Source organism: Neofelis nebulosa, chromosome X (assembly GCF_028018385.1).
Source record: "Neofelis nebulosa isolate mNeoNeb1 chromosome X, mNeoNeb1.pri, whole genome shotgun sequence".
Lineage (NCBI taxonomy): Eukaryota > Metazoa > Chordata > Mammalia > Carnivora > Felidae > Neofelis > Neofelis nebulosa.
Window position 1 is genome coordinate 111,311,259 of NC_080800.1, and position 25,779 is coordinate 111,337,037.

A 25,779-nucleotide genomic window follows, 5' to 3' on the forward strand; every position below is an offset into this window, starting at 1 on the left:
CCACTCTGACCCATGTGAGGTGATATCGCACTATGGTTTGGATTTGCATTTCCCTGATGATGAGTGACGTCGAGTATCTTTTCATGTGTCTGTTGGCCATCTGGATGTCTTCTTTGGAGAAGTGTCTCTTCATGTCTTTTGCCCGTTTTTTAATTTGATTATTTGTTTTTGGAGGTGTTGAGTTGGGTAAGTTCTTTATATATTTTGGATAATAACCCCTTATTTGAATATGTCATTTGCAAATATCTTGTCCCATTCAGTGGGTTTTCTTTTAGTTTTGTTGATTGTTTCCTTTGCTGAGCAGAAGCTTTTATTTTGATGCATTTCCAATAGTTTATTTTTTTTTATTTCCCTTTCCTCAAGGAGACCTATCTAGAAAGGTGTCACTATAACCAATGTCAGAGAAATTACTGCTTGTGCTGTCTTCTAGGATTTTTATGATTTTGTGTCTCAACATTTAGGTCCTTAATCCATTTTGGGTTGATTTTTGTGTGTGGTGTAAGACAGGGGTCCAGTTTCACTCTTTTGCATGTAGCTGCCCAGTTTTCCCAACACCATTTGTTGAAGAGACTCTTTTTTCCATTGCATATTCTTTCCTCCTTTGTTAAAGATTAATTAACCATACAATTATGGGTTTATTTCTAAGTTTTCTATTCTTTTTTTTTTTTTTTTGATAGAGCAAACAAGGGAGACAGGGATAGAGAATCCCAAGCAGGCTCCACACTCAGCATGGAGCCCAACTCGGGGCTCAGTCCCACAACCCTGGGATCATGGCCCAAGCTGAAATCAAAAGTCAGATGCTCAACCAACTGAGCCACTCAGGCACTCCTGGGTTTTCTATTCTATTTCATTAATCTGTGTGTTTATTTTTGTGTGCCATACTGTTTTGGTTAGTATAGCTTTGTAACCTAACTTGAAGCCTGGAATTGTGATACCTCCAGTTTTTTCTTTTTCAAGATTGCTTTGGCTATTCGAGGTCTTTTGTGGGAGCGTTTCCCCTCAGGTCAGGACCAAGACAAGGATGTCCACTTTCACCACTTTTATTCAACATAGCACTGGAAGTCCTAGCCACAGCAAACAAAAAGAAGTAAGAGGCATGCAGATTTGGTAAGGAAGAAGTAAATCTTTCACTCTTTGCAGATGACATGATGCTCTATATAGAAAACCCGAAAGACTCCACCAAAAGACTACTCAAACTGACACATGAATTCAAGTCACATGATGCAAAATCAATGTACAGAAATCGGTTGCATTTCTATACACGAATAATGAAGCAGCAGAAAGAGAAATTAAGAAAACAAACCCATTTACAGTTGCACCAAAAATAATAAACTACCTAAGAATAAACTTAACCAGAGAGGTGAAAGACCTGTGCTCTGAAAATGATAAAACATTGATGAAAGAAGATGAAGGTGACACAAAGAAGTAGAAAGACATTCCAGGCTCATGGATTGGAAGAACAAATATTGTTAAAATGTCTTTCCTGCCCAAAGTGATCTACAGATTTAACGCGATCCCTATCAAAATTCCAACAGCATTTTTCACGGAGCTAGAACAAACAATCCTAAATTTTGTATGGAGTCACGAAAGACCCTGCATAGCCAGAGCAATCTTGAAATAGAAAAACATTCTTAAAATAACTCTTAAAGTCTTATCTGTTTTACCTTAGGCCGGGCTTTTTGGCCGATCATGACTCCATTCTTAGGGTTCATTATATTTTTTAGCAAGAGGGTGAGGTTGGCCATAAAATATTATGAAATCATTAGAGTGCAGAGTTAAAAAAAAAAAAAACAAGAGTGGGGGATAAAGTCATCCAAATACTAGGAATTTGATCTCAGCCATAAAGGCAATTAGCTTTGCGGAGCCAATAGGTTTACTACTTTTCAGTAGGATTACTGTTTCACAACAGCGAGTTGTGTCCAGGTCATTTGGTTGTAAAGTGGAGAGTCAATCAGAATAACCCCGTGGTGCCTATGACCAGGCCAGTTTGTGTGTCTCTTCACCTGATCTTTCTTTGTGAGGGCAGCGTGCCCTGAACTGGATCCCTGGGGCTTTGAGCTGAGAACTTCATCGGGTTCCTGCTACTGGCTAATTAATCAGCAGATCGACTCGTTGCAAAACCAAGTAGCCGTGCTGACCCATTAACGCAGGTCCCTAGGGTCATTAGGACAGCAGAAAGAGAAGGAGATGGCCTCATCTCCCAGGCTTACAGGGGAGAAGTTCCTGAGATCTGATGAGTTCTCAGACGAGCATGATCCAGGAATTGTGCTTTTTCTACCTTTTCCTGTAATATTCCTTTTCGAAAAGCTCCTCAGAAAACAAAATGTCCTGTGGCCTTGCCCAGCAATACCCAGCCACTTAAGGGCCCCTTCTCCGTGGAAGCAGCTCTCCTGCACAGGTCTGATAGGCTCAGACCACTCAGCTGGTTGGAAGGTGCAACAGCAGTCAGTCAACAGCCTACCCTTCCTGCCCATGTGATGTCAAACCAGTCTGGCTGATTTTTTTTTTTTTAATTCATTGCCCAGCTCTGCAGGTCGATAATGTATCTTCCCTTTGTGCTGGGAGACTGTGGTTGCAGTCTCGTTCCTGTGTGGGTCCACAGTCACTGTCAAGGGGGAGTACCTTTGATCGCTGCTCCAGTGTTGTGTTTTGTTTTGTTTTGTGACCACTCTAAAATATTGAGCTGTCTACGTGATGCCGTAACAGTGGCTTGGAAAGCGAAAAGGTCTTTCAGTGGAGGAAGCGATTGCTTGCGTAATAGCCAACCGTGTGGTTTTCTGTTGTTGTTTGCTGTTGTTGTTGCTGAGATGGCTCGTTGTTTTGTGTTGTGTAAACACATACTATTATCTTTTCTTTTTTTACTGGGTTGCCCCAAAAGTAAACTCCCTCGTGGGGAGGCTGCATGCTCTAAGTGGTAAAATCAAAAACTGTGAAGCCAGACAGATCTAAATTTCTTAGCTGTGAGCTCTTGGGAAGACTGAATAATCTATCGGAGCCTCAGTTATCTCATCTGTAAACTGGGCAAGATAACATCTGCCTTGAAGTGTTGTCGGATCGTTAGGAGGCTATTTTAAGTGTCTGGCCTAGGTCAGGCAGTCAGTATTTCTCAACTTTAATGTACATACACATCACCTGGGGATCTTGTTGAACTGCTGACTCTGACTCAGTAGGTTCTGGGGTGGGCGGGAGATTCTTCATGGCCAATAAGCTCCCAGGTGATGGCCATGCTGCTAGTCATTTGCAAAGTGGCCAGCACAGCTAGTTCCTTAATACAGGAGCACCCCAAAATAATTCAATCTCTCACTTAAAAATTACTGAGAAGAAACCCTTTTTCCTCAAACACAATACCAATCTGCCTATAGCTATGTTCCCATAGCCTTTGCAAAATGGCTCTTTGAGATTGGCCATGGTTGGTCATTTCTGAAGGCAGGTAATCGGTACGTGGGAGAGGTTCATTATACTATTCTCTCTGCTTCTGTACATGTTTAACATTTTCCAAGAAGAAAACCCCAACAGATTTTTAGGGCAGTGACACTATTCTGTAGGATACTATAATGGTGGATGCAGGTCATCATACATTTGTCCAAACCCACAGAATATACACCAAGAGTGAACCCTAATAGAAGCTATGGACTTTGCGTGATAATGACCTGTCAGTGGAGGTCCACGCATTGAAAAAAATGCACAACTGGGGGATATGGATAGTGGAGTGGCTACGCATGTAGGGAGGGGGCATGGGGTATATGGGAACTCTCGGTACTTTCAGCTCAGGTTTGCTGTGAACCCAGAACTGTTCTAAATGATGAAGTCTAATCAAGAAAACACCCACAAGGGGCTCAGTTGGTTGAGCGTCCAACTTCGGCTCAGGTCATGATCTCGCAGTTCTTTTTTTTTTTTTTTTTTTTTAATTTTTTTTTTTTAACGTTTATTTATTTTTGAGACAGAGAGAGACAGAGCATGAACAGGGGAGGGGCAGAGACAGAGGGAGACACAGAATCCGAAACAGGCTCCAGGCTCTGAGCGGTCAGCACAGAGCCCGACGCGGGGCTCGAAGTCATGGACCGTGAGATCACGACCTGAGCCGAAGTCGGACGCTTAACCGACCGAGCCACTCAGGCGCCCTGATCTCGCGGTTCTTGAGTTCAAGCCCCGCGTCGGGCTCATGTGCTGACCGCTCAGAGCCTGGAGCCTGCTTCGGATTCTGTGTCTCCTCTCTCACTTCCCCTCCCCTGCTCATGCTCTGTCTCTCTCTGTCTCTCCACAATAAATAAATATTAAAAAAAACCCCACAAACAAAAGAGACCTGTTTCCTAACAGCGTGAGAGCCGCAAGAGATACAGGTTGCCTAGTACAGTGATTACCTCCAACAACATGTTCATTAGAAGACAGAAAGCTTTCTTTCCAATTCTGCAAATAAATCCATTCATAACCTTGCCTTCTGTGACCTATGATTGTACAAAAGTAATTTCCCCATCCACCCCAGGATTTAGCACATTTTTTCCCTTACTATTAGCACAACTCACACTTCATTTTCTCACAATGTTTTTTGCATTGTTTTTCTCTACCTTGGTGGACTAAAGTCTGTCCACATCCTCATAACATCATTTATTCTTTTCACTTTATTGAACCAGGGCTTTTCTCCACCTACCCGGATCACATCCGGAACTGCCCAGCTTGCGCGTTCATTAAGTCCATGATTCACAAAACAATTGCCATGCAAAATTGGAAAACACACAGAGTGAGCTGGACAATCTTCATCATCTTCCTTGAAGTGGGCCTGGTTTTTATTAGGTACTGAGCTGACACAGTTCAGGACAGGTGCCCCCAAATTTTTGGACGTCTTTTGATTCACCAAGTGATGGGGGCAAGTCAGAAAGAAACTAAATGAACAAAATAAGGAAGCAGCCAGCTTGAGCTTAGTCTGTTTGCATTTCTTTTTCCTCTTGGTTACATAAAGTATAAAGCCTCTCCCAACCAGTGTCCTAATTGATTCCTCTTTTTTCTGCCGATGGCAGGGTCTTTGATGTGGTAACTGGACAAGGCCTCATCCCGATAGTCTGTAGCTGGGTCAACTCTTTGTTATTTTGTTTGGTATTTAATCCTGGAGAGTAATGTTCTGCCCTGGTATGTTGTTTATCACTTCCAGATTATAGGTGTAGCAAATATTTTCCTAATGAAATAATCACGAACTTGGCATTCTCCCTCTGGGCTAACACAGCTAGGCTCTGTGGGGCTCTCCGTCTGGATCTTCTAGTTCCAACCCACTCCCTCCAATTTCCTTTCGGTCCATTTTAAGTTGTCCCTTTTAAGCGTATTCTCTCCAAATGCCAGGGCTTTAGGTGCTACTGGAAATGTCCCATCTTTTTCATAATAACAACGTTTTGAAATGTCAGCGCTGTTTCCGTGTTCATGTTGAAACCCCAAAGGTGTCTTCTCGGCAGCCGCTGTGCTGTCTTTCCCCTTAAATGTTTGCAAATGAAAATATCTAGCAAAGACGCTCATTTCCAGAATCCCTTCTAGAAACCTGAACTTTCCATGCCGACTTTGTGCAAGTCCTTTTGAAGTTAACTTGGGTGGAAGAATTGTGCAGGCCTAACGATTTCGAGGTGACAAACACCTGCCGCGACAGATAATTACAACTCTTGCTGTGCATTTCCTGTTTGCCGGCTGCTTTCAGGATGAATCATATTTGTTTCACGATGACAACTATTTCTTTACCTTGTTCCTGATTAAACTCTGTAATACCTATGGCCCCTTGGAGAGTTTGGTTCTTCGTGGTCAGTGCCTTCAATCATGGCAGACAGGAAATAATGGCACATACATCACGGTCTCAAATATCTCCCTGGAAATTATTTCAAAACAACTGGCCTCCTCTTGTGGCGCACTCATCCTTGCCTTTTCTTGTGAACCCAACTCTGTATATGAATCGAGCCCACCCTTTAAGTGCCAGCTCAGATCCTTCCAACTCCTGCAGCATTTGTGGGTGTGCCACACGCTTGAGCGCGGAACTGGGTCCAAGACTGAGGTTCATCTTGTTCCTCCCTTCCCCCATCCCACCACACTCCAACGCACTGTAAATCCCGGTAGCGCAGACACACAGTGTGTGATCACCTGCCAGTCACCCAGTTCTCGGTGATTACAGCCTGTCCAAATGTGACAGGTTTCGAATGAAAGGGAAGGACTTGAGACTAAAGTTGAATTAATCATAACTGCTTTATGATTCTGGGAATCTACTTTGGAAACTCATTGGTTGGAGGGGGGGGCGTCCTTTTACAAAACTGGGAAAGGACACACTGAAGAGAGGAGGAAAGCTGCCTACGAAAGACATTGGTTACAGATTTAGTCTTCAAAAATAACCCCCTTCCAAGATGATAAAGGAATAAATTCCCCCACATGGTGATCTAGCACCTTTATGGTTTCACCTTTTTTTTTTTTTTTTTTTACAAATTTTTGATCCATTTGGTTTATCTTGATAGAATGCGTCATTCCGACTTCAGTTTTTCTCTAGATAGCTATCCAGTTGTTTTCATGCCATTTATTGACCAGTGTATTATTTTTCTGTTTGGGGATGACACTTCTGGCATATACTAAATTCCTAGATGTATTTGGGTCTATTTCTGTACTTCCAACTCTTTTCGATTGCTCTCTTCATGGCCCAGTGCCACAGCTAGAATTATGGGGGTTATATAAATGTTTTAATTCCTGGTGGAATTTCTCCCATTAATCTTCTTTCAGAAGTTTTCCTAGCTGTGCCTACTTCTCCATATGAATCTAGAATCAACTTGTCTGGGTAAAAAAGAGATACCAAAACCTCTTGGTATTCTTATTGGAACCACGTTAAATTTATATAACTTACAAACAAGGGAAATTTTCATGTCAACACTGTATGTCCAAGAACAAAAAGATGTCTACTTGTTCTAGTTTTGGTTTTACCAGGAGTGTCTTTTAGTTTGCCTTATAAAAGATTACGGACTTTAAACCTAGGGTTTTTTAAGTTTGTTACTCTAAATGGATTATTCTCATTAGGTCTTCAAACTGGTGTTTGTGTGTGTATCCATGATTTGGCACTTTGGAATGGTCTGGGGTTTTCTACAATTCAAAATCCAGAAGCCATAAAAGATTCATAAATTCAACTACCCTAGGATAAGGTTTACATGGTAAAAATACCATAAGTGAATTATGCTGTAAGCCACACAAGAAATGTATTTGGACAAAGAAACGGTGGAAGCATATTTAAACAACAGTGGTCACTTGAAAGGAGCTGAGGGGACAAGGAATGGGATGGACAGGGATGGCGAGTAGTGATTTTTTACTGTACACCTTTGAGTAATCTCTATACTCAAGGTGGGGCTTGAACTCCCAACCCCCAGATCAAGAGTCACATGCTCCACTGACTGAACCAGCCAGACGCCCCTGTATACCTTTTTATAGTTGATTTTTGAAGCATGTGACTCTTACCTATTAAAAAAATCTAAACAAATGAATTCCCTTGGCAAATTAAGAAACTTAATACATTTTAGCTCACATATCTCACTCCTTATTTTTCCTATTTAACTCGCAGGAATAGGAGACAGCTTTAAGAAACAGGAGACTAAAACTGAGTTCCTCAGAGGTAACTCAAATAAAATGTGGAAGTCAACGTGAAACTCAGGAGGTCTCCATTTTCTTTTATTTTTTCAAAGTAATTTTTGTCCTTTACAACGGGTTATCTCACACGCACATGTGTGCGCTTGCACACAGACGCACGCATGCGCGGATGCACACACGTGCACACACACACACACAGAGGACTTGAAAGGGACAGAGAAACAAGGATAGCCTCCAAACATATTTTTTTTTTACAAAGTTCAAAATAGATTACATTTATGTGCTTTTCAGTCATTACACAATGTACAGACATGATCCATTTAATGATTTATCTTCCCCAAATGGTTAAACAGTGAAGATTTTCTCTGAAAGAGTATATGTAGCTTTTACTTTAGAAGCAAAGTACTATTTCCTGCAAAAACCAACCTCAGGCATACATTTTGTGTTTATGTAAATTCCTTGAGAATACTACAGTAGCAGGTGCAGAAGTTTGTTCTGTAAAAAGATCTGAAAGATGATTTTCAAGAGACTCAAGGCATTGTGCTCTCAGATAAAAATCCTAAGTCAAGGGGCGCCTGGGTGGCTCAGTTGGTTAAGTGTCCGACTCTTGCTTTCGGCTCAGGTCATGATCTCACAGTTCGTGGGTTCGAGCCCCGCGTTGGGCTCTGCGCTGACAGCACGGAGCCTGCTCCGGATTCTCTTTCTCCCTCTCTGCCCCTCCCCTGCTCGCGTGCACACTCTCTCTCGCAATAAATAAATAAACTTAAAAAAAAAACCCTAAGTCAAAAGATCAGTTATTATGATAAGAACAGTTCAAACTGCATATATGTGGTTAAAGATCAGAGACGCTACAAAGAAATGTAAATAGTTGTGCTTTAGGGGCTTTTTTTTGGTAAAGTTGTCTTAATAAATACAAACTTAAAAAATATCTCCGTGACTGTTATAAAATAGACACGTTATCAAGGATTTTGTATACTTGGCTTGGAGTTTAAAGGTGAAAAACATCTCCATATAAACCACCCGGTATCTGGTAACCCCAGACCGGTCTAGTTGCTTACAGTCGGGCAAAGGGCTAGGAAGAAATGATAAAGCGATTTTTTTCCTCCTGTTAACAGAAAGCATTATCCAGAGGTAAAGCCAGGGTGAACCAATTAACTAAACAAATGCCTACCTTCCTTTAGACTTCTTAGGCCAAATAGAGAAGTCACCCTACTTCTGAGGGTTGCAAAAACCCCCACATGCTTTGTGTCTGGACCACAACCTGTGCTGTAGTTCACCAGATGAATGAAATATGTCTGGTCTCCTGTGAGATCCTAGGATAGGATAAGCATGATCCCTCAGCACTTTATGCTTTTTCTCTTGGTGCCCTCCACACATTAACCGTGAAACTTATTTTAGAAACACCATGGCAACTGTTTATAATGAGAGGACAAGGTATAATTTACATAGGAACATTGATGTTTGTAGTTAGGAAATGTCATTTTACATTTAAGCTGGTCAGTTTGCTCTTTCAGGCCTTTAACTGTGAAGGACATACGACCTTAATCAAAGTAAATTAGAAAAAAAGATGAGAAAATAACAGATGGTTAAAGTCTTTTGCATAATCGGTTTAGATATAAAAAGAATTTTTTCAAATAATTTCCTAGGCGTAATTGAGGCATCCTTGCTGTCTGTATCATAATGTGCTAGAGTCCTTCAAATAAAATTATAGAGTAATTTAAAATATATATTATACGTTTGCAATTATACATTTGCAATTATTGTAAATCACTCAATAGTTTGTAGCATGTTAATGGAGTGAAAGAGATAAAAGGCAGTCCACATTCATATTTGCAAGATAAATTTACTTCAGAAGTCAACTGAATTCCTTGCTCATGTTCTAAGTATGGCCATTGTGATAAGACCTGAAAGAAAAAAATTGAAGAAAAGTTAAAGCCGTGCATTTTACAAAATCTTCCATTCACTAAGTAATTGTTTAGGCCCCAATGAGCAAATAAAAGACAGCACATGGACAGGCACTCTACCAAGAATTCAAAGTCAGTGTGAACAGTTGATATTATACAGAAGAAATCCAATTTATAGCAATGGGCAGTCACTGGACAGATTTAATTAAATCACTAATGTCTGGCCATAGCTAATTTTTTAACCATCAAATATACCTCCCGCTTTATCCAGTCACATAGCAGACACAGCATTTTCAAGTATCAGTAAAGCCCGCCAACTTCATCGACAAACACATTCCGAGCCCATCCCGGGGCTCTAGGACCACAAAGAGACAGAAGCATAGTATTCCTGTTTGGCCTCTTTTGAAGAGACTCCATACGTAAAACCATAAAAATGTAACAACAGAAGAATATGCTCAGTCCTAAATAAGTGGCCTAAGGAAAAAAAGTGAGTGATAAAGTACAGAGAAGGAGAATAATTGCGTAGGACCAGGGCAGTCAGAAAAGGTGCCCCAAAGGGGCGCCTGGGTGGCGCAGTCGGTTAAGCGTCCGACTTCAGCCAGGTCACGATCTCGCGGTCCGTGAGTTCGAGCCCCGCGTCAGGCTCTGGGCTGATGGCTCGGAGCCTGGAGCCTGTTTCCGATTCTGTGTCTCCCTCTCTCTCTGCCCCTCCCCCGTTCATGCTCTGTCTCTCTCTGTCCCAAAAATAAATAAAAAATAAAAAATAAAAAAAAATAAATAAATAAAAAAAGAAAAGGTGCCCCAAAAGGTAAAGCTGAAATAAGCCTAAAAGACTGACAGGAATGATAAAGGAGAATGCGATCGGCGGGCATTTCAGGTGAGGGAAGATGGCAAGAGTGAGCACAAGGAGGTTGAGCGGACTCTCAGAATGAGCTTTTCGGGGAATCAATAAATAATCCAACAGGCTCCGATCCAGGATTTATACAGGGAATCAGCTAGACAAGATTAGCTCAAAGAAGTCACAGAGTGTGGAGAGCCTTAGATGCCAAACTGTGGACTCCTACTTCTTCCTATGGACTTGGGGAACCACTGAAGGCTCCTCAGTAGGGAGTGGTGTCCGTAAAACCAGACCAGAAGGGACATCGGTCTAACAGCAATGTGATGGAGCATTTGGGAGAAAATAAAGGGCAAGGGTGTGTGTGGGGGGGGGGGGGGGGAGAATAGGAAGAGAAGGGACACAGACAGAAGGTAGGGTGTCATATTTAGAAGACAATTTTTCAATTAAAAAAAAAAAAGAGACAAGGGGGCGCCTGGGTGACTCAGTCGGCTGAGCGTCCATCCGACTCTTGATTTCAGCTCAGGTCACGATCCCAGGGCTGTAGGATCAAGCCCTGCACCGGGTTCCATACTGAGCATGGAGTCTGCTTAGGATTCTCTCTCTCTCCCCCTGCCCTACCCGCTGCTCACCTGTACTCTCTAAAAAATTTTTTTAAAAATTAAAAAAAAAAAAAAAGAGCATTCCAAGGAACACTGAAAGAATACTGATGACTTGGCGTCTCAGAAGAGGTGCCAGGAGACTACGAAGACAGGGTCTGTCATCACCAGAACCCTGATCCCTGACACATGGCAGGTACTGAGTACCTGTTCGGTTAAGGTAATTATAAGATTTCAAGCTAGGATGGCTGAAAGAATAATTTAACAGGAAATATGGGAACGGGCTTAAAGAGAAAGGCTCACGAGTTTCAACAAGGCTGCAGTGTTCACCTAGGTCACTGTATGCACTACGTCGAGGTGATTCCCTACAATCCCTAGAAGTAGAAATGCTGGATCGTGGAATATATGCATTTTACATCTTTTACATGTCTTATACCATTGAAAGTCAGCAAAATGAAGATAACTGAATACAGTATTAGGTACTAGATCAATAGGCTACAAAGAACTAATTGTAGGGGCACCTGGCTGGCTCAGTCACAAGAGCGGGCGACTCCTGATCTTGGGGTCATGAGTTCGAGCCCCACGTTGGGTGTAGAGATTACTTAAATAAATGACCTTCAAAAAAAAAAGAACTCAGTGAAAGCCAAAAATCAAATCTTAAAGTGCACATTACCTCAACACCTCAACACATGCTTTTGAAGCAATCTTACCTGTTTTTCTAAAAAAAAAAAAAAAAAAAAAAAAATTAAACAGGTGTCAGCACCACCGCCACCTCTGAGCCCACACATAGGACCCAAATGCATCCTCCAAACACTTACCTAAGATATAAGCAGCCACTAATTTTTGATTCACACTTAAGTGGAGGTAGAGAGGCACCAGCGATTCCACATCCCCCAGCGTAGGAAGCATCAAAGCCGCAATGCACACCACTCCCAGGAAGACAGTTAGTAAACTAGGTCCTGAAGAGACAGTTCTGTTTTCTGTAAAAAGACAAAAATCCCCGAGCCTGCTTGTTTGAAAAGGACTTAAGACCAAAGTTGGTTCACATAAACTGCCCACCACTCACCAGGATTCTGGTTTTGTCTGACTTCTCTCTTTCCCCAACATTTCCATTCCATGGGGACCTATCTGCTGGACTTATCTGGAAGCCCATAACTGCTGGGCCATTACAGAATAGAGTGGTGAAGTGGCATTATGAGGTAGCGAGCTCCTGCCGAAAGGTCACCATTCTTACCCCGCCCCCAACCTCACCCTAATCAGTTTCACCCCAATGTATTTCTTGTGTCTACTCCATTTTGGAGCGCACTGCCTTCTGAGAGCATCTTAGGTAGGTCTCCAGACAAGTGTGGTCCTAATAACTGTAGCATCCTGCTACCGTTTTTGAAAATGTTTAAAGCAGCAGAAAGGTACTACTTGAGTGTTTTAAAGCTACCTGTGAAGATTCTTGTCCTCTGCTCTACCCCATTTACAGCCAAGAAGAAAGTAAAAGCAGTATCTGGCAAGTATCCCGCTAAATGAAATAAACCAGTCACAGAAGGACAAACACTGCATGATTCCACTCACGTGAAGTGTCTAAAAGAGCCGAACTCAGAATCGGAGAGTAGGACGGTGGTTGCCAGGGACTGGGGGGTGTGTGTTTAAAATGGGAGACGCTAATCATGGGCATAAAGTAAAATGAGTAAGTTCTAGAGATCTGCCGTACAACATTGTGCCTATAGTTAACGCTACTGTATCGTGCACTTAAAAATGTGTGAGTAGGGCAGATCCCATGTTAAGTGTTCTTACCACGATCAAATAAAATTAAAAAAAAAAAACACGATCAGGCCTGCTATTCGACAGTTCTGGCTGTATGTGTACAATATTCATGGCCATATTTTTAAGAAACCCAGTAACAGTACATTCTGTCATCTAGTTTTTCGCACCACCCTTCTTTCATTAAAAGGAATAGCCAACAGCAACACAATCTGGTGTTTTATTAATGAAATAACGCTGTTCATTTTATTATTAAATGCAGCTTTTCTAAATTATTAACACCTTAGCTGTTGCATGAAGTTTAATGGAGCCTTGCCAAAGCCATACAGGTGAAAACAAATTCAGATTTTGTAGTGATTACTGCATGAGATGAAACCATAGCATAAATACCGAAAAACAAGTCTTATTATGTTAGTTAATAAATGAAATATCTTTATATCTGCTGCAGAGATAGGCTTTCAAGGAAAACATTTGTTTGTGAAAACTACACTGCTGGCTACAAACCCACAATAAAGATCATCTCAAGGAACTTTTAGTATTTAGAAAAATTCCAAAGACATTTGCATAGATGCTTGAAATCTTTCAAAAGGGAAATTGCTTTTTTGCTGAAACTACAAGATTGTTGCAAAGGTTTTACAGAGATGGAGAAAACAGTTTCCTGACCGGTCCCATCCCCCCAGAGGGAACACGGTTAAGGCTTGATATAGATCCTTTCGGATTTTATAAATACCCATATAAACATGTAAAAACTTTTTTTAACATAAATGAGACCATAATATACACAGTGTTCTATAACTGTTTTTTCCTCTCAGAAATATATTTGAGCCTCTTAGTAAGTCAATGTATAACCATCTATCATTCTATCAGATCCTTGTAAATAAATGCCTGCCTGGCATCCCATCTCATGAACGCTCATAATTTAATCAATCCCCAATCGATGGACTTTTAGGTCATTTTCAGTCTTTCACTGTTACAAACAGTAATGACGACTGTAATTTTCTTAAGCCAGAGGGCATGGACTCAAACACTGCATAGACATAGCAGTTCATTAGTAATATCATTAAGACAGACCCACTAAGGTTCAGCTGCATCTTTTCAAAACATCTTCCTAATAAACCTGGGCTGTGGTCGTTTGTAAAAGTATGCTTTGTGGGTTTCTCTTAAATTTCTGTTAAATGAAAAAAATGTATGTATGAGTGTATTCACGCACACAGACGAGGTCTGGAAAGTAACACGGAACACTTACATAAGCAGATCTGTGAAGTGTGTGGGACTGTAGGTGCTGTTTTCCTTTTTGAATTTGTTACTGCTATGTCTTTTCTAGTACAATCAACTCGAGAAGACATTTCTCATTTTTACTGCCTTTCAATACATTTATAAAACCCAAATCTTTCATGATCTAGCCTTTGACCATTTTCTGGCTGGTTCGCGGAGGTTCACAACGTTGTTGCCCTTGTAATATGTCTAATAAACATCTTTCTGAGCCAAAGATGTGCAAAAATAAGGACAGTTCAAAACCTCCCCCCAAACAATCTCGATTCGTTTCGACATTTCAGCTTAGAGAAACTCAATGAAAAAGTGTAGAATTCTACATACTGGAAACCAGACATAATTTACTATGAATTTAATAAACAGGAGAAGTGACAAATACTACTTTGTCAACACAGACTCCATCAATCACCCTTATACTCTATTAGAGAAGAAAACTTTACTTGGTTTCCTGCCACATTAGAAACATTGGGGTAACTACTCGCTAACTGGACAGCTCGGTCAGGACTTCATATGGGGCTCTACTGCAGTATCCCCTTCGCTCTGAAGACTGGTGAGAGCCATGGAAACCTTGTAAGACAAAGAAAACCAAGCCAACAGACCCTGCCAGATGAGAAGTCCAGGCCTCCTAGTGAAGGCCACGTACACACTTCCTGTGTAACTACCCTGTGCCGGGCACTGTGCTAGGTGCCGAGGACATGACGGTCAATGAGACAAGGAAGGTGCTTGCCTTCCTTCAGCTTCCCGACATGGCTGGCTTAGAGAGGTTTTTTTTGTTTTGTTTTGTTTTGAAAACAGAAATCACCTCATTCATTTACCTACTTTGATTTCACAATTAGAAGAATTTCCTAATACACTTCAGATACCAAAGGATCATTATCAAAGTAAAATAAGAATAAAATGCTCAATTAATACACGCTGTAATTACTTAACCTTTTAGGATGATTTTCACCAGAACTGTAATAAATTTTAAACTAAAGGAAATATCTATCGATAGGTAGACAGATAGATAGATAGATAGATAGATAGATAAAACTGAACTTTTAACCCTTATGTTTTTTGGCTATTAAACTGGTCTGTTGGGGACCTGGGTGGCTCAGTCGGTTGAGCATCTGACTTCAGCTCAGGTCATGATCTCACGGTTTGTGAGTTCAAGCCTCATGTCGGGCTCTGTGTTGACAGCTCAGAGCCTGGAGCCTGCTTTGCATTCTGTGTCTCCCTCTCTCTCTGCCCCTCCTCTGCTTGTGCTCTGGTCTCTCTCTCTCCCTCAAAAAATAAACACTAAAAAAAAATTTTTTTTAATAAAATAAACTGGTCTGTTAAAAACAGAAATGAACCAATTATGCATTTATGAATTTAACATCAAAAAACAAATACTCATTATATGACTCTTCTTATTCTACAGAAGGCATTTTACAGGGGGAATCTTGCATTTCATAAATATTTATAAGTCGACTTCGCAATACTGATCGGAGATCAAAGCGACATTTACCAGAGGTTCTCTTTCAGCTTCAAAAGCTGAAAATCTGGTCCTGTCAGTCCATGACAGTTGCTGAGAAGAAAGCAATCTACTGGCTGCTACCTAGTCCCTGGTCTTGGTACAGCAGAAAATCTGGGCACTGCCTGCATGGACAGAGAAGACTCTTGCCTACAGTAAATCAAAGAGGCATTACTCCCTGTGGTATCCAAATAAACACTCTAGGATGAACAAACTGATAGGGATCTGTGAATTAATGTAATGACAAGTAGATTTGTTTTAATTCCTCATAGATAATGTTGCAATTTCAAGGACAGCTGCTATCACATTCATCTATCACTATCAAAAAGTTTCCATGTTTTTCTATGGAAAATTTTATCTTCCTCCTCTTATAATAGGGTTGGAAGAAGATAATGAGAAGTTAAGAGGGAGGAGGACTGACGTCCAAAGAGTTGAATATGAGGATAGTGTCAATGTTGAAAGAATATATCATAACGCTTCTGAATATCTAAGCTGGAAGGAAATGAGGAATGGAGAGGGATTCAATTAATAGCCCACAGGGGATATTATAATCTACTTAGTTTAATTAACTTCAACTTTAATGAGATTTTTTTTTTCAAAATAATATGAACGGTGCACCAAGCTTGGCCTATTGCCAAACACAATCTCTCTCCTTCTTCGAACTAATTAAATGAGAAAGGATACGGGAAAGTCACAGAAACAAAAGTATATAACTGCCAAATTGCACTAGCCCCATCGAGCGCGGTAGCTGCATTCTCAGGCCACACACATGTAAAAGGCTATAGCACCCTGTCCTGACGGCCTTGGCTGCTGCCGAGACGCTTTCTCCCTGTTTCAAGGCTAGCTCGAGGCCTCTTGCTTGACGTTAGGGTACCAGATCTCTAAGTTCGGTTTGGAAGTAGTTAATTAGGTTTAAGGGGGCAGATCATTTTTCTAGTAATGATTCTTAGCTCCCTGTTTTCAAGTTAGACATGCATAAGACCTCCAAAGGGCTTTCAAAGCAAACCAAGACTACCTGGTTGAAAGGACTGCTCAAAAAATAAACTTTCAGTTAAATGTTCCTTTATCCTTTTTTCCTCTTCTTCCTTTTGTTGTTCTTTTGCAGACGGGAGAAGAGTAGCCACAACCTCTTTCCTTCCTAAAGCCTTCCTCTGGCTTTGCTCGGAAACTTGGAGACGGAATTTGTCCGTTACACCATAGTGACAGGATCGAACGTCTCTATGACGAATCACACTGAAAACATTAAAAAATAAATGCTGTTTAGGTTTCTGGGGGCCTGTCAAATGGAATTCAGCCAGAGATTTCATACAAGAGAACATCAGCTGACTTATACCCAAATACTCAAATACAGAAATTGGCTAATGATGTTAAAACAAAATCATAGCATAGACCAAAAGGAAATGGGTGGTTCTAAAATACTCGATGAAAACACAGGGCGCCTGGGTGGCTCAGTCGGTTAAGGGTCCAACTCTGGATTTTGGCTCAGGTCATGATCTCATAGTTCATGAGACTGAGCCCTGTGTCGGGCTCTGTGCGCTGACAGCGCAGAGCCTGTTGGGATTCCCTCTCTCCCTCTCTCTGCCCTTCCCCCACTCATGCTGTGCAATCTCTCACTCTCTCAAAACGAATAAACTTAAAAAAATGTTTTAATAAAATCTCTGATGAGAACACATACTCTGCAACATAGAATAAAACTCTTAAGTGAGGTGCCTGGGTGGCTCAGTTGGTTAAGCATCGGTCTCTTGATTTCGGCTCAGGTCGTGACCTCAGTTTGTGAGTTCGAGCCCCGCATCCGGCTCTGCGCTGAAAAGGCTGCTTGAGATTCTCTCTCTCCCTTCTCTCTGCCCCCACCCCACTTGCTCTCTCTCTCTCTCTCAAAATAAATAAGTAAATGTAAAAAATGTTTTTAAAGTCTGAAGTAAAAGAAAACATAGGTAAAGAAAATTCCTTTTAGCAATGGCATTTTTTTCCCCTTGATATCTGTGGGCAGCAAAAGTTACTAAATAGGACATATGTAAGATGGTTTCTTCCTCACAAAAGTCTCATCGACTTCTACTGACACTTATCATTCACGTAACAAACCTCACCTAGACTTAGAATTGCAAGTCTATGCACACAGGTAAAAACAAGCAATTGAATAAGTAAATAACCCAGTATGACCAGTGTCAACCAGAAGGCTAACCAGAAGGCTGACAACGCACTTCCATGTTCCTCTGAAAAGAGTCTAAAGCACTTCAATTTTTATGAGAGTTATCTGCAATTCCATTTATTTTGCTTCGTTGTTAATAGAGAACACAAACTGATTAGGTCAAAGATAACACATTTATTGGGCAAGAGACTACATTTCTTTGGAGTAGTCCTTTGCTTATTGTGTAATGAATGAAAATCAAAAAGAACCTGTGAAAACACGTCCTCTAAAGATATATCATCTTACGGACAGGAGAGGATGAAAATGTGTTCGGACAGAAAACACGTGTGCTTCTCATTCTCATGGAAGATTTAAACAAATATGGTTTACTCGGTAGCTTAAATTAAGAGCTGGTCAATGGCGGGGCTCCTGGGTGGCTCAGTCGGTTGAGCGTCCGACTTCAGCTCAGGTCACGATCTCGTGGTTCACGAGTTCGAGCCCCGGAGCCTGCTTCGGATTCCGTGTCTCCCTCTCTCTCTGCCCCTCCCCCGCTCATGCTCTGTCTCTCTCTCCCTCTCTGTCAAAAATAAATAAAACATTAAAAAAAAATTTTTTTTTAAAGAGCTGGTCAATGGATCCATCTGGTCACCACTGGCTCCAAAGTGAAAATTAAATATGAACAGCTTGAACAAATAATCCTTTATCTGACACCCTAAGACGAAATTATCTGGAAGAGCTCAGATAACCTTTTACAGATGAGTAGTCACACACTTCCTTCCTGTGTGTATAGATTAACTTCCAGGCTTATTAGCTGAATCATTTCAGATGAACTCCTATTACCATCGTTCTGCGAACGTAGTGTTATTCATTTCCCAAATGCCGCTATAATAGGATGTTCCGAAGAAAGCTAAATTCCCTATTATAGCTAGAGAAATTTAAAAGAATAAGTCAGAAGTTTACCTTCATAAATGACCCTGCTCTGACTAAAAGCACAACAATGAGGAAATGTTCGTGGAAGTATTAACACACATCTCAGCTCCAACACCATGAAATACTATTAAGTATTTGGTCAACCTGTTTGGAATCTTAGGGACTTCTTAAGAATTTTGAGACTAGGGGCGCCTGGGTGGCTCAGTCGGTTAAGCGTCCGGCTTCGGCTCAGGTCACGATCTTGCGGTCTGTGAGTTTGAGCCCCGCGTCGGGCTCTGGGCTGATGGCTCAGAGCCTGGAGCCTGTTTCAGATTCTGTGTCTCCCTCTCTCTCTGACCCTCCCCTGTTCATGCTCTGTCTCTCTCTGTCTCAAAAATAAATAAACGTTAAGAAAAAAAAAAAAGAATTTTGAGACTAAAACTTCCAGCAGAAATTCAAAATATATCAAATGCCTATGTGGGAACGGCTTCAGGACAAGAGCCTTTTCAAGTTAAACACGTAAATATGAACACACTTAAAACATGTTACCGGGAAGTGATTTCGACTTACATATCCACACAACACTGAGGCTTGACTGCACCTGCAGCATCGACGACAACATACTTATTTGGAGTAGTACACAAAACTGAAAGAAAAAGTCACAATGGCCATTAGTGTTTTTTTAAAAATTAGTTTCTACAAGTAAAAAATTAGTAGGGACTAGTTAAAACTCCATGAAATAGACCTCGGAGACTCACCTTTGAACTTTAAGGCAAACTCATAGGGATTATACAGAGTCAACACTTGCTTATGTGTTGACTGGTCATCTGCATAAAATATTAGCTCCGTGGGAAACACAAAAACAGGAAGATTTCCTTCCACTAACTCTGGCTGTCTTTTTTGTTGATGCATTGGCACTGAATCCCCCTTGCTGCAGCTTCTGTTTTTACAGTCTCAAATCTATTTTGGACTTTTCTTAAGTCAGTTAGTTAAAAACTCCAAAGCATTTTGGCAATCTAGAAAGAGAAGAAGAGAGAAGGAAATCGAATGATACCTGTTTTCATTTGTTGTCCCTCCACAAAAAAGCATGTTCAGCTTGCATTAAAATAGGTCCCCAAATCATTTTAAAGATACCTTTTGACTTTTCCTCTTGGCCTACTTATACGGTTAGTACCAAACTATGCAAAGAAATTTACACACACTCCTTCACATTCAAGATTTCAACCTATGATAAATTACATAAATGCTAGATAAAGAAGTGTTTCTACTTCAAATTAATCACCCTCTTTCAAAGAGGTGCGATCACGGACAGCACTCTTTTAAAACCTCGGATTTCTTAAGAAGTGGAATAAATCAGGGGCGCCTGAGTGGCTCGGTCGGTTGAGCATCCGACCCTTGATTTCGGCTCAGGTCACGATCCCAGGGTTGTGGGACTGAACCCCATGTCAGGCTCCATGCTCTGCATGGAGCCTGTCTGAAATTCTCCCTCCCTCTCTCTTTCTCTCTTTTTCTCCCTCTCTCTCTGCCCCTCCCCTGCTCGCACTCCCTCTCAAATAAACAAACTTCTTTAAAAAAGAATAAATCAAGTATTGTCACAACTGACTTTATGTGAGCTAACCAGACTTCTTAAAGACTAAAAAGTATAAAACAAAGGAAGTTTCCGTGATTTGTGGGAGAAAAACATGAGACTTACTTTCACACTCATTTCAACCATGCTTTAGTTAGTGCTTTCTGGCCGCATGGGTGGAAGAGTTCTTTTCATCTTTTTTCTACCGAAAACCCAAGACAAGCAAAAATGTCTTGAAAGGAAGCTGAATATCCAGACTTGTTAAGGAGTCCTTGGGAGTCTTCTATGAAAATCCAAAGTCAGTAAATAGGCTGTGGCACGCAAGTGGCACTGTGCCTCCCCTCCTACGTCAAGTACACAGGCTTCGTGAGAACTATTTGCTTCCAACTTAGAGACCTTTTGGATTCCTTCTGGGGTTCTCGAGGATGTTCTGAATAGTTGTGGCTGGCAGAAGTCTGACGGTCTGGTGTGTGTGATGTTTCTGTGTTTATTTCTCAGGCTAATTTTAATCAACAACGTTCCGTTTAGCTACCATCTTAAGAATATGGCTTTTGAAAATGCACAAGCTGGAACAATGCGATCACGGGAAATGTCTGATTTTTCACTCGGTAGAGCATACCTTTAAAATAGGCCATAAACCACTTAATACTTTGTGTTCAGGTTCCCACACAGTCAAAGAGAAACAGAACAGAAGATTAAAGTGTTTGGTTTTACCCGCTATCAGGGGCCTGTGTGCTGATTCTGCCTGAGGCCTTTCTAACTTTTATCAAGGAAGATACTGTGTAATCATGGATACACGTTTTTATTCTTTCCTTTCAGTTGAACACCTGTTATAAGCCAGCAACTATGTCAGGAGCTGTGCAGAGATACACAGAGGGCCCTGACCTCAAAAGACTCGAGTCTAACTGATGGGACAATATTTAATCTACCCCTGTCATGAGGCATACCACTCTATATAAAGTGCTAGGCATTTACAAGACTGCCTGAACTAGTCTACCTGGAAGAGGGGCCAAGGGACGACATTTGAGGTAGTTCCTAAAGAAAAAAAAAGATATATACTTCTGTGTCTGGGGGGAGGGTGGGGGCCACAGGTAGGAAAGGCTCTCTGACCTAGGGAACGGCCTATGCCAAGTCACAGAAATGTGGAGGTGAGGGACAACACTGGGAAGGTCATAATCTCCCAGCTTTCCCGGATCATCATTTGACTTCTTATCCTTATACTTTGTGGCACACATGTAGCTCATGACAGCTGTGGGTTGGTTTTGGGTTTGGGTTTTTTTTGACCAAGCTGAAAGGGCCTATTGACATTTCTATTAGTAATAACATTTAATGTGTATATAATTCATAACAGATTACAAACTTTTTATTAATTACACATACTGAATTAATTAATACATGCAATGCTTTCAGCACTTACTGTAGGCCAGGCAATGTTCTAAGTGTTTGCTGGGGTTATTAGATGAGGAAGAGACTAGACAGAGACAATAAAGTCAGCAGGCCTCCTGCCCTCAGTCCGGCGTCTCCACTCTACCAAACTGCCCATTGTAATACAATAAAAGTAAGATCATTCTGAAGAACATCTGGTGAAATCATTCTAATTTTGAGTTTTTATTTGCCACGACTTTCTGTCTTTTCTTTCACGACTTTTCTGTCTGCTAAGAGCCATACACATTTCTATTTGGATAATGTGCTCTCAGAAGTCTGGCATATTGTTTTTGACAGAAAATAGTTAGCTCTATTACTTGCTTAGTAAGCTTGGCTATTAGAAACAGAACAAACAAGTTTGCCCTCACTAAATAATATTCAACATCTCATTCTGAAACTATGTTAGGATGAGAATTTCGCTTATGGTAAAAGGTGGGATGGCATCTGATTTATGGAAAATAGGTTAGTCGATAAATGTTGGTAAAACCAGGAATCCAACTAGGGGGAGGAAAATAGTTGAATTTATTCCTAACACCTTGTAAAATTCTAAAATTTTATTAGGGTAAATTCCAAATGGATCCAAGTCTTAAATGTAGAAAAATAAAACCATAAAACACCAGAAACCATGGGTCATTTTTTTTATATAATCTGAGGCTTTCTAACAACCAGAAACCAAAATATATTGATAAATTCAACTATATAAAAACTCTTAAAACACTGCAAGACAAGAAAACTTTTAAGCGAAGCCAAAAGAACATTTTCAATCACAGGCCATGTCTAACTCCCCTACTGTATGTAGAGGAAATATAAATCACTATGAAAAAGCACTCTATAAAAATGAGCAAATGCTACAATATTTTATAGAAACTGACATACTGGGTGCTGGGTGGCTCAGTCTGTTAAGCATCTGATTTCAGCTCAGGTTATGATCTCATAATTCAGGAGTTCGAGTCCCACATCAGGTGAACATAAGCCCCACTTTGGGTGAGCCCTGCTTCTGTCTCTCCCTCTTTTCTCTCTCTGCCCCTCACTTAATTGAGCCCTCTCGAAAGAAAGCAAGAAAGCAAGAAAGCAAGAAAGCAAGAAAGCAAGAAAGAAAGAAAGAAAGAAAGAAAGAAAGATACAAATTGTTTTTAAACTTACCAAAGGCCATGTAACTTCACTCACAAGAGAAATACAAACTAAAGCTATACTGAAACACATGTTATTACTTGTCAGATTGGCAAAAATCAAAAAGTTTGAGGGGTGCCTGGGTAGCTCAGTCAGTTAAGCATCTGACTCTTGATTTCGGCTCAGGTCACGATTTCACGATCCCCGATGCGGGGCTCGATCCCATGCTGCTGGTAGCACAGAGCCTGCTTGGGATCCTCTCTCCCTCTCTCTGCCCCTCCCCTGCTCGTGCATACATGCTGTCTCGCTCTTTCCTTCAAAATGAATAAATAAACATTTAAAAAATATTTTTTAAAAAGTTTGATAGCACATGGTGGAAGCAACCAGGCACGCTCTTAACATTGCTGACAGGGCTATAAACTGGCTCACTGACTATAGCTGGTAAAAAATGAACGCACATGTCCTTGGTGCTAGAGACTCTGCTTCTAGGAATTTATCCACCATAAATATTCCTCTTGTGTGAAATTATGCATGTGGAGGTTTTTTAATCCTCAGTACTGAGGATTAAATAATTTATGTGAAGCACACAGAACAAAGCCCAACACTGAATAAGGGCTAGCTATCGTCAATAGTAAAAGACTGGAAACAGCCCAACTGTCCATTAATAGGGGATTCATAAAATAAAGTATGATACAGCCAATCATTGGGATACGAGGCGTCTGTCAAGAAGAGGCAGCTCTTGGGGCGCCTGGGTGGCTCAGTCGGTTAAGCGTCCAACGTCGGCTCAGGTCGTGATCTCACGGTCCCTGAGTTCTAGCCTCATGTCAGGTTCTGTGCTGACAGCTCAGAGCCCAGAGCCTGCTTCGGATTCTGCGTCTCCCTCTCTCTCTGCCCCTCCCCTGCTCGCACTCTGTCTCTCAAAAATAAATAAACATTAAAAAAAACTTTTTAAAAAAAGAGGAGAAAGCTCTTTGTGTAGTGTGGATATGGACTGATCTTCAAGGGTAGTGTTAGGTGGGGAAAGCAAGGCACGATGCAGAGTATACAGTATGCTGCCGCTTGTGTGGTAGAGGGACAGTTCCTGGCCATGGGTCAAGTATCTGTGGAAGGATAGCCAGGGCGGCCCCTGGAGAGACAAACTGAGTGGCTGGGGACAGGGTTGGAGGGGAAGTTTTCTCTGGATGACTTTTTGTACCTTTTGAATTCTGAACCCTTGAATACCTATTCAAAAGTTTAAAACAAAAATTTGAGGGGGCGCCTGGGTGGCTCAGTCGGTTAAGCATCCGACTCTTGATTTCAGCTCAGGTCACGATACCAGGGTTGCGGGACTGAGCCCCACATCAGGCTCTGCACTGAGCATGGAACCTGCCTGAGAGTCACTCATTCTCATTCTCCTTCTCTCTGTCTCTCTCTCTCTCTCTCTGCCTCTCTCTGTCCCTCTCTCTCTCTCTCTTGGTCCCTTCCTCCCTCCGCCCTGAGTGTGCTCACTCTCTCCCTAAAATAAAAAATAAATAAAAGAAAATTAGATTAAGTTATATTAAATTAAATTAAAACTCGAATTAAACAACCACTATACCAGGGCCTAATTCGGAAGAGGTGCCAGTGTTGAAACTCAAGAAGGAATTTAGAAACAATGTGTGACAAATCTCTGTTAATTGCATTTTCCAATTCATGATCCTTTAATAACGCTGAAAGACCTCAACTGTTAAATACAACGACTGCAATTCTTTAAAATAATTTTTTTTAATTTTTTTTTTTTTTAATTTTTTTTTCAACGCTTTTTATTTATTTTTGGGACAGAGAGAGACAGAGCATGAACGGGGGAGGGGCAGAGAGAGAGGGAGACACAGAATCGGAAACAGGCTCCAGGCTCCGAGCCATCAGCCCAGAGCCTGACGCGGGGCTCGAACTCACGGACCGCGAGATCGTGACCTGGCTGAAGTCGGACGCTTAACCGACTGCGCCACCCAGGCGCCCCTTTTAATTTTTTTTTTGATGTTTATTTTTTGACAGAGAGAGACAGAGCATGAGCGGGGGAGGGGCAGAAAGAGAGGGAGACATAGAATCTGAAACAGGCTCCAGGCTCCGAGCTGTCAGCACAGAGCCCGACGCGAGGCTCGAACTCACAGACTGCGAGATCATGACCTGAGCCGAAGTCGGATGCTCAACCGACTGAGCCATCCAGGAGGCCCTAAAATAATTTTATATGCAACAGAAACACATCACAGTGAGAAAAACAAAGGTTTAAGATGGCTGGCAACCTGAGGAAAACGTGCAATGTTCTGTTACACAGGAGTAGGACACGCTTTATAAATCTGACTGGGTAGTCAGAGTTAACCACACAGAACAAGCACTAAACTCTTGCTTCTAACCCTAGGGGGAGGTTCACTGGCATACGTCGGAGTGCAAGTTTTGCTAGCTCTCCATAATGGCTCAGAATTCTTATCCTTCTCATTTTGAAACTTTCTCTCTACGAGTTGGATACGTACACCTTTTCCCATGAATTATGAATAGGCTGTCCATCCCCCAGTCACCATTAAAGAAAGAAGTGTTTCGTTGCCTTTAGCACTTTATTATTTCTTTTTTGTAGCCCCGTTCCCATTTCGCACGTACCTTGGCTAAGATATAAATTGCCTCCCGAACTCCAACCAATGGAAACCGGAGAGGAATTAGCACCAGGTCACCAAGGGCAACGTTAGAGACTTTGCCAACAAACATAATGAAGCCTAACACCCGCCTCTAACTGATGGTTTTCCAGAGACTAACGCTTTCTCTTTGCTTCTGTCCATATCGCAAAATGATAAAGTGCAAAAATTCTGGGGAGAGATGATATACTAAAGCCGGTAAAAACCTCACTACAGATCGGTTGAGGAGGTCGCTTTCCCCAAATCAAAGACACACCAAGTCAAAGAACGTTAGCTCTCAGCCCTTCTCATTTGACCCAAGAGGAGAGCACGCCCAGGAGAGTTAAGGGACTTACCCGAGGTTGCACAGGGTACTGGTGGCGAATCTCTGGTCTCCAGACCCACACTTCCCTGTACAGTAACCATCTCCTCTGGGTCTCATTCCCAAAGTCCTGCCTCCGGTGTGCTCACTGTCACACGTGCCCTCATCTCTACAAAATCTCCCTGCTTTTCCAGGAGAGAAGAGCTCTCAAAAGGAGGATCCCAAATTCAAGTCCTGATGTGTGTGTTTC

General features: G+C 41.5%; 2 protein-coding genes across 10 annotated transcripts in view; one reads left to right on the plus strand and one right to left on the minus strand.

Moving 5' to 3' along the window:
* LOC131502876 (P2R1A-PPP2R2A-interacting phosphatase regulator 1-like) overlaps window positions 1-25,779 on the plus strand; it is a 110,064-nt gene that overhangs the window by 76,591 nt on the left and 7,694 nt on the right. Inside the window, exon 12 of one of the 3 annotated variants that reach the window (XM_058714015.1) lies at window positions 15,352-15,658. The exons of 1 other annotated variant lie outside the window; for it this stretch is intronic. In XM_058714015.1, the coding sequence (XP_058569998.1) occupies window position 15,352 (1 nt within the window). In that variant the 3' untranslated portion in view covers window positions 15,353-15,658. Of the gene's footprint in view, window positions 8,363-15,351; window positions 15,659-25,779 lie in introns of those variants that run through there. One more of the 3 variants, XM_058714007.1, reaches the window with a different exon arrangement.
* Window positions 7,642-25,779, minus strand: part of MOSPD1 (motile sperm domain containing 1) — a 24,151-nt gene continuing 6,013 nt past the window's right edge. For 4 of the 7 annotated variants that reach the window (XM_058714017.1, XM_058714019.1, XM_058714023.1 and 1 more), the window contains 5 exons: window positions 19,240-19,497; window positions 19,052-19,127; window positions 16,460-16,677; window positions 11,744-11,905; window positions 7,642-9,491 (listed from right to left, as the gene is read on the minus strand). In XM_058714017.1, the coding sequence (XP_058570000.1) occupies window positions 9,460-9,491; window positions 11,744-11,905; window positions 16,460-16,677; window positions 19,052-19,127; window positions 19,240-19,393 (642 nt within the window). In that variant the 5' untranslated portion in view covers window positions 19,394-19,497 and the 3' untranslated portion in view covers window positions 7,642-9,459. Of the gene's footprint in view, window positions 9,492-11,743; window positions 11,906-16,459; window positions 16,678-19,051; window positions 19,128-19,239; window positions 19,498-20,174; window positions 20,668-25,779 lie in introns of all 7 variants that reach the window. The other 3 variants (XM_058714018.1, XM_058714022.1, XM_058714020.1) reach the window with 1 other exon arrangement.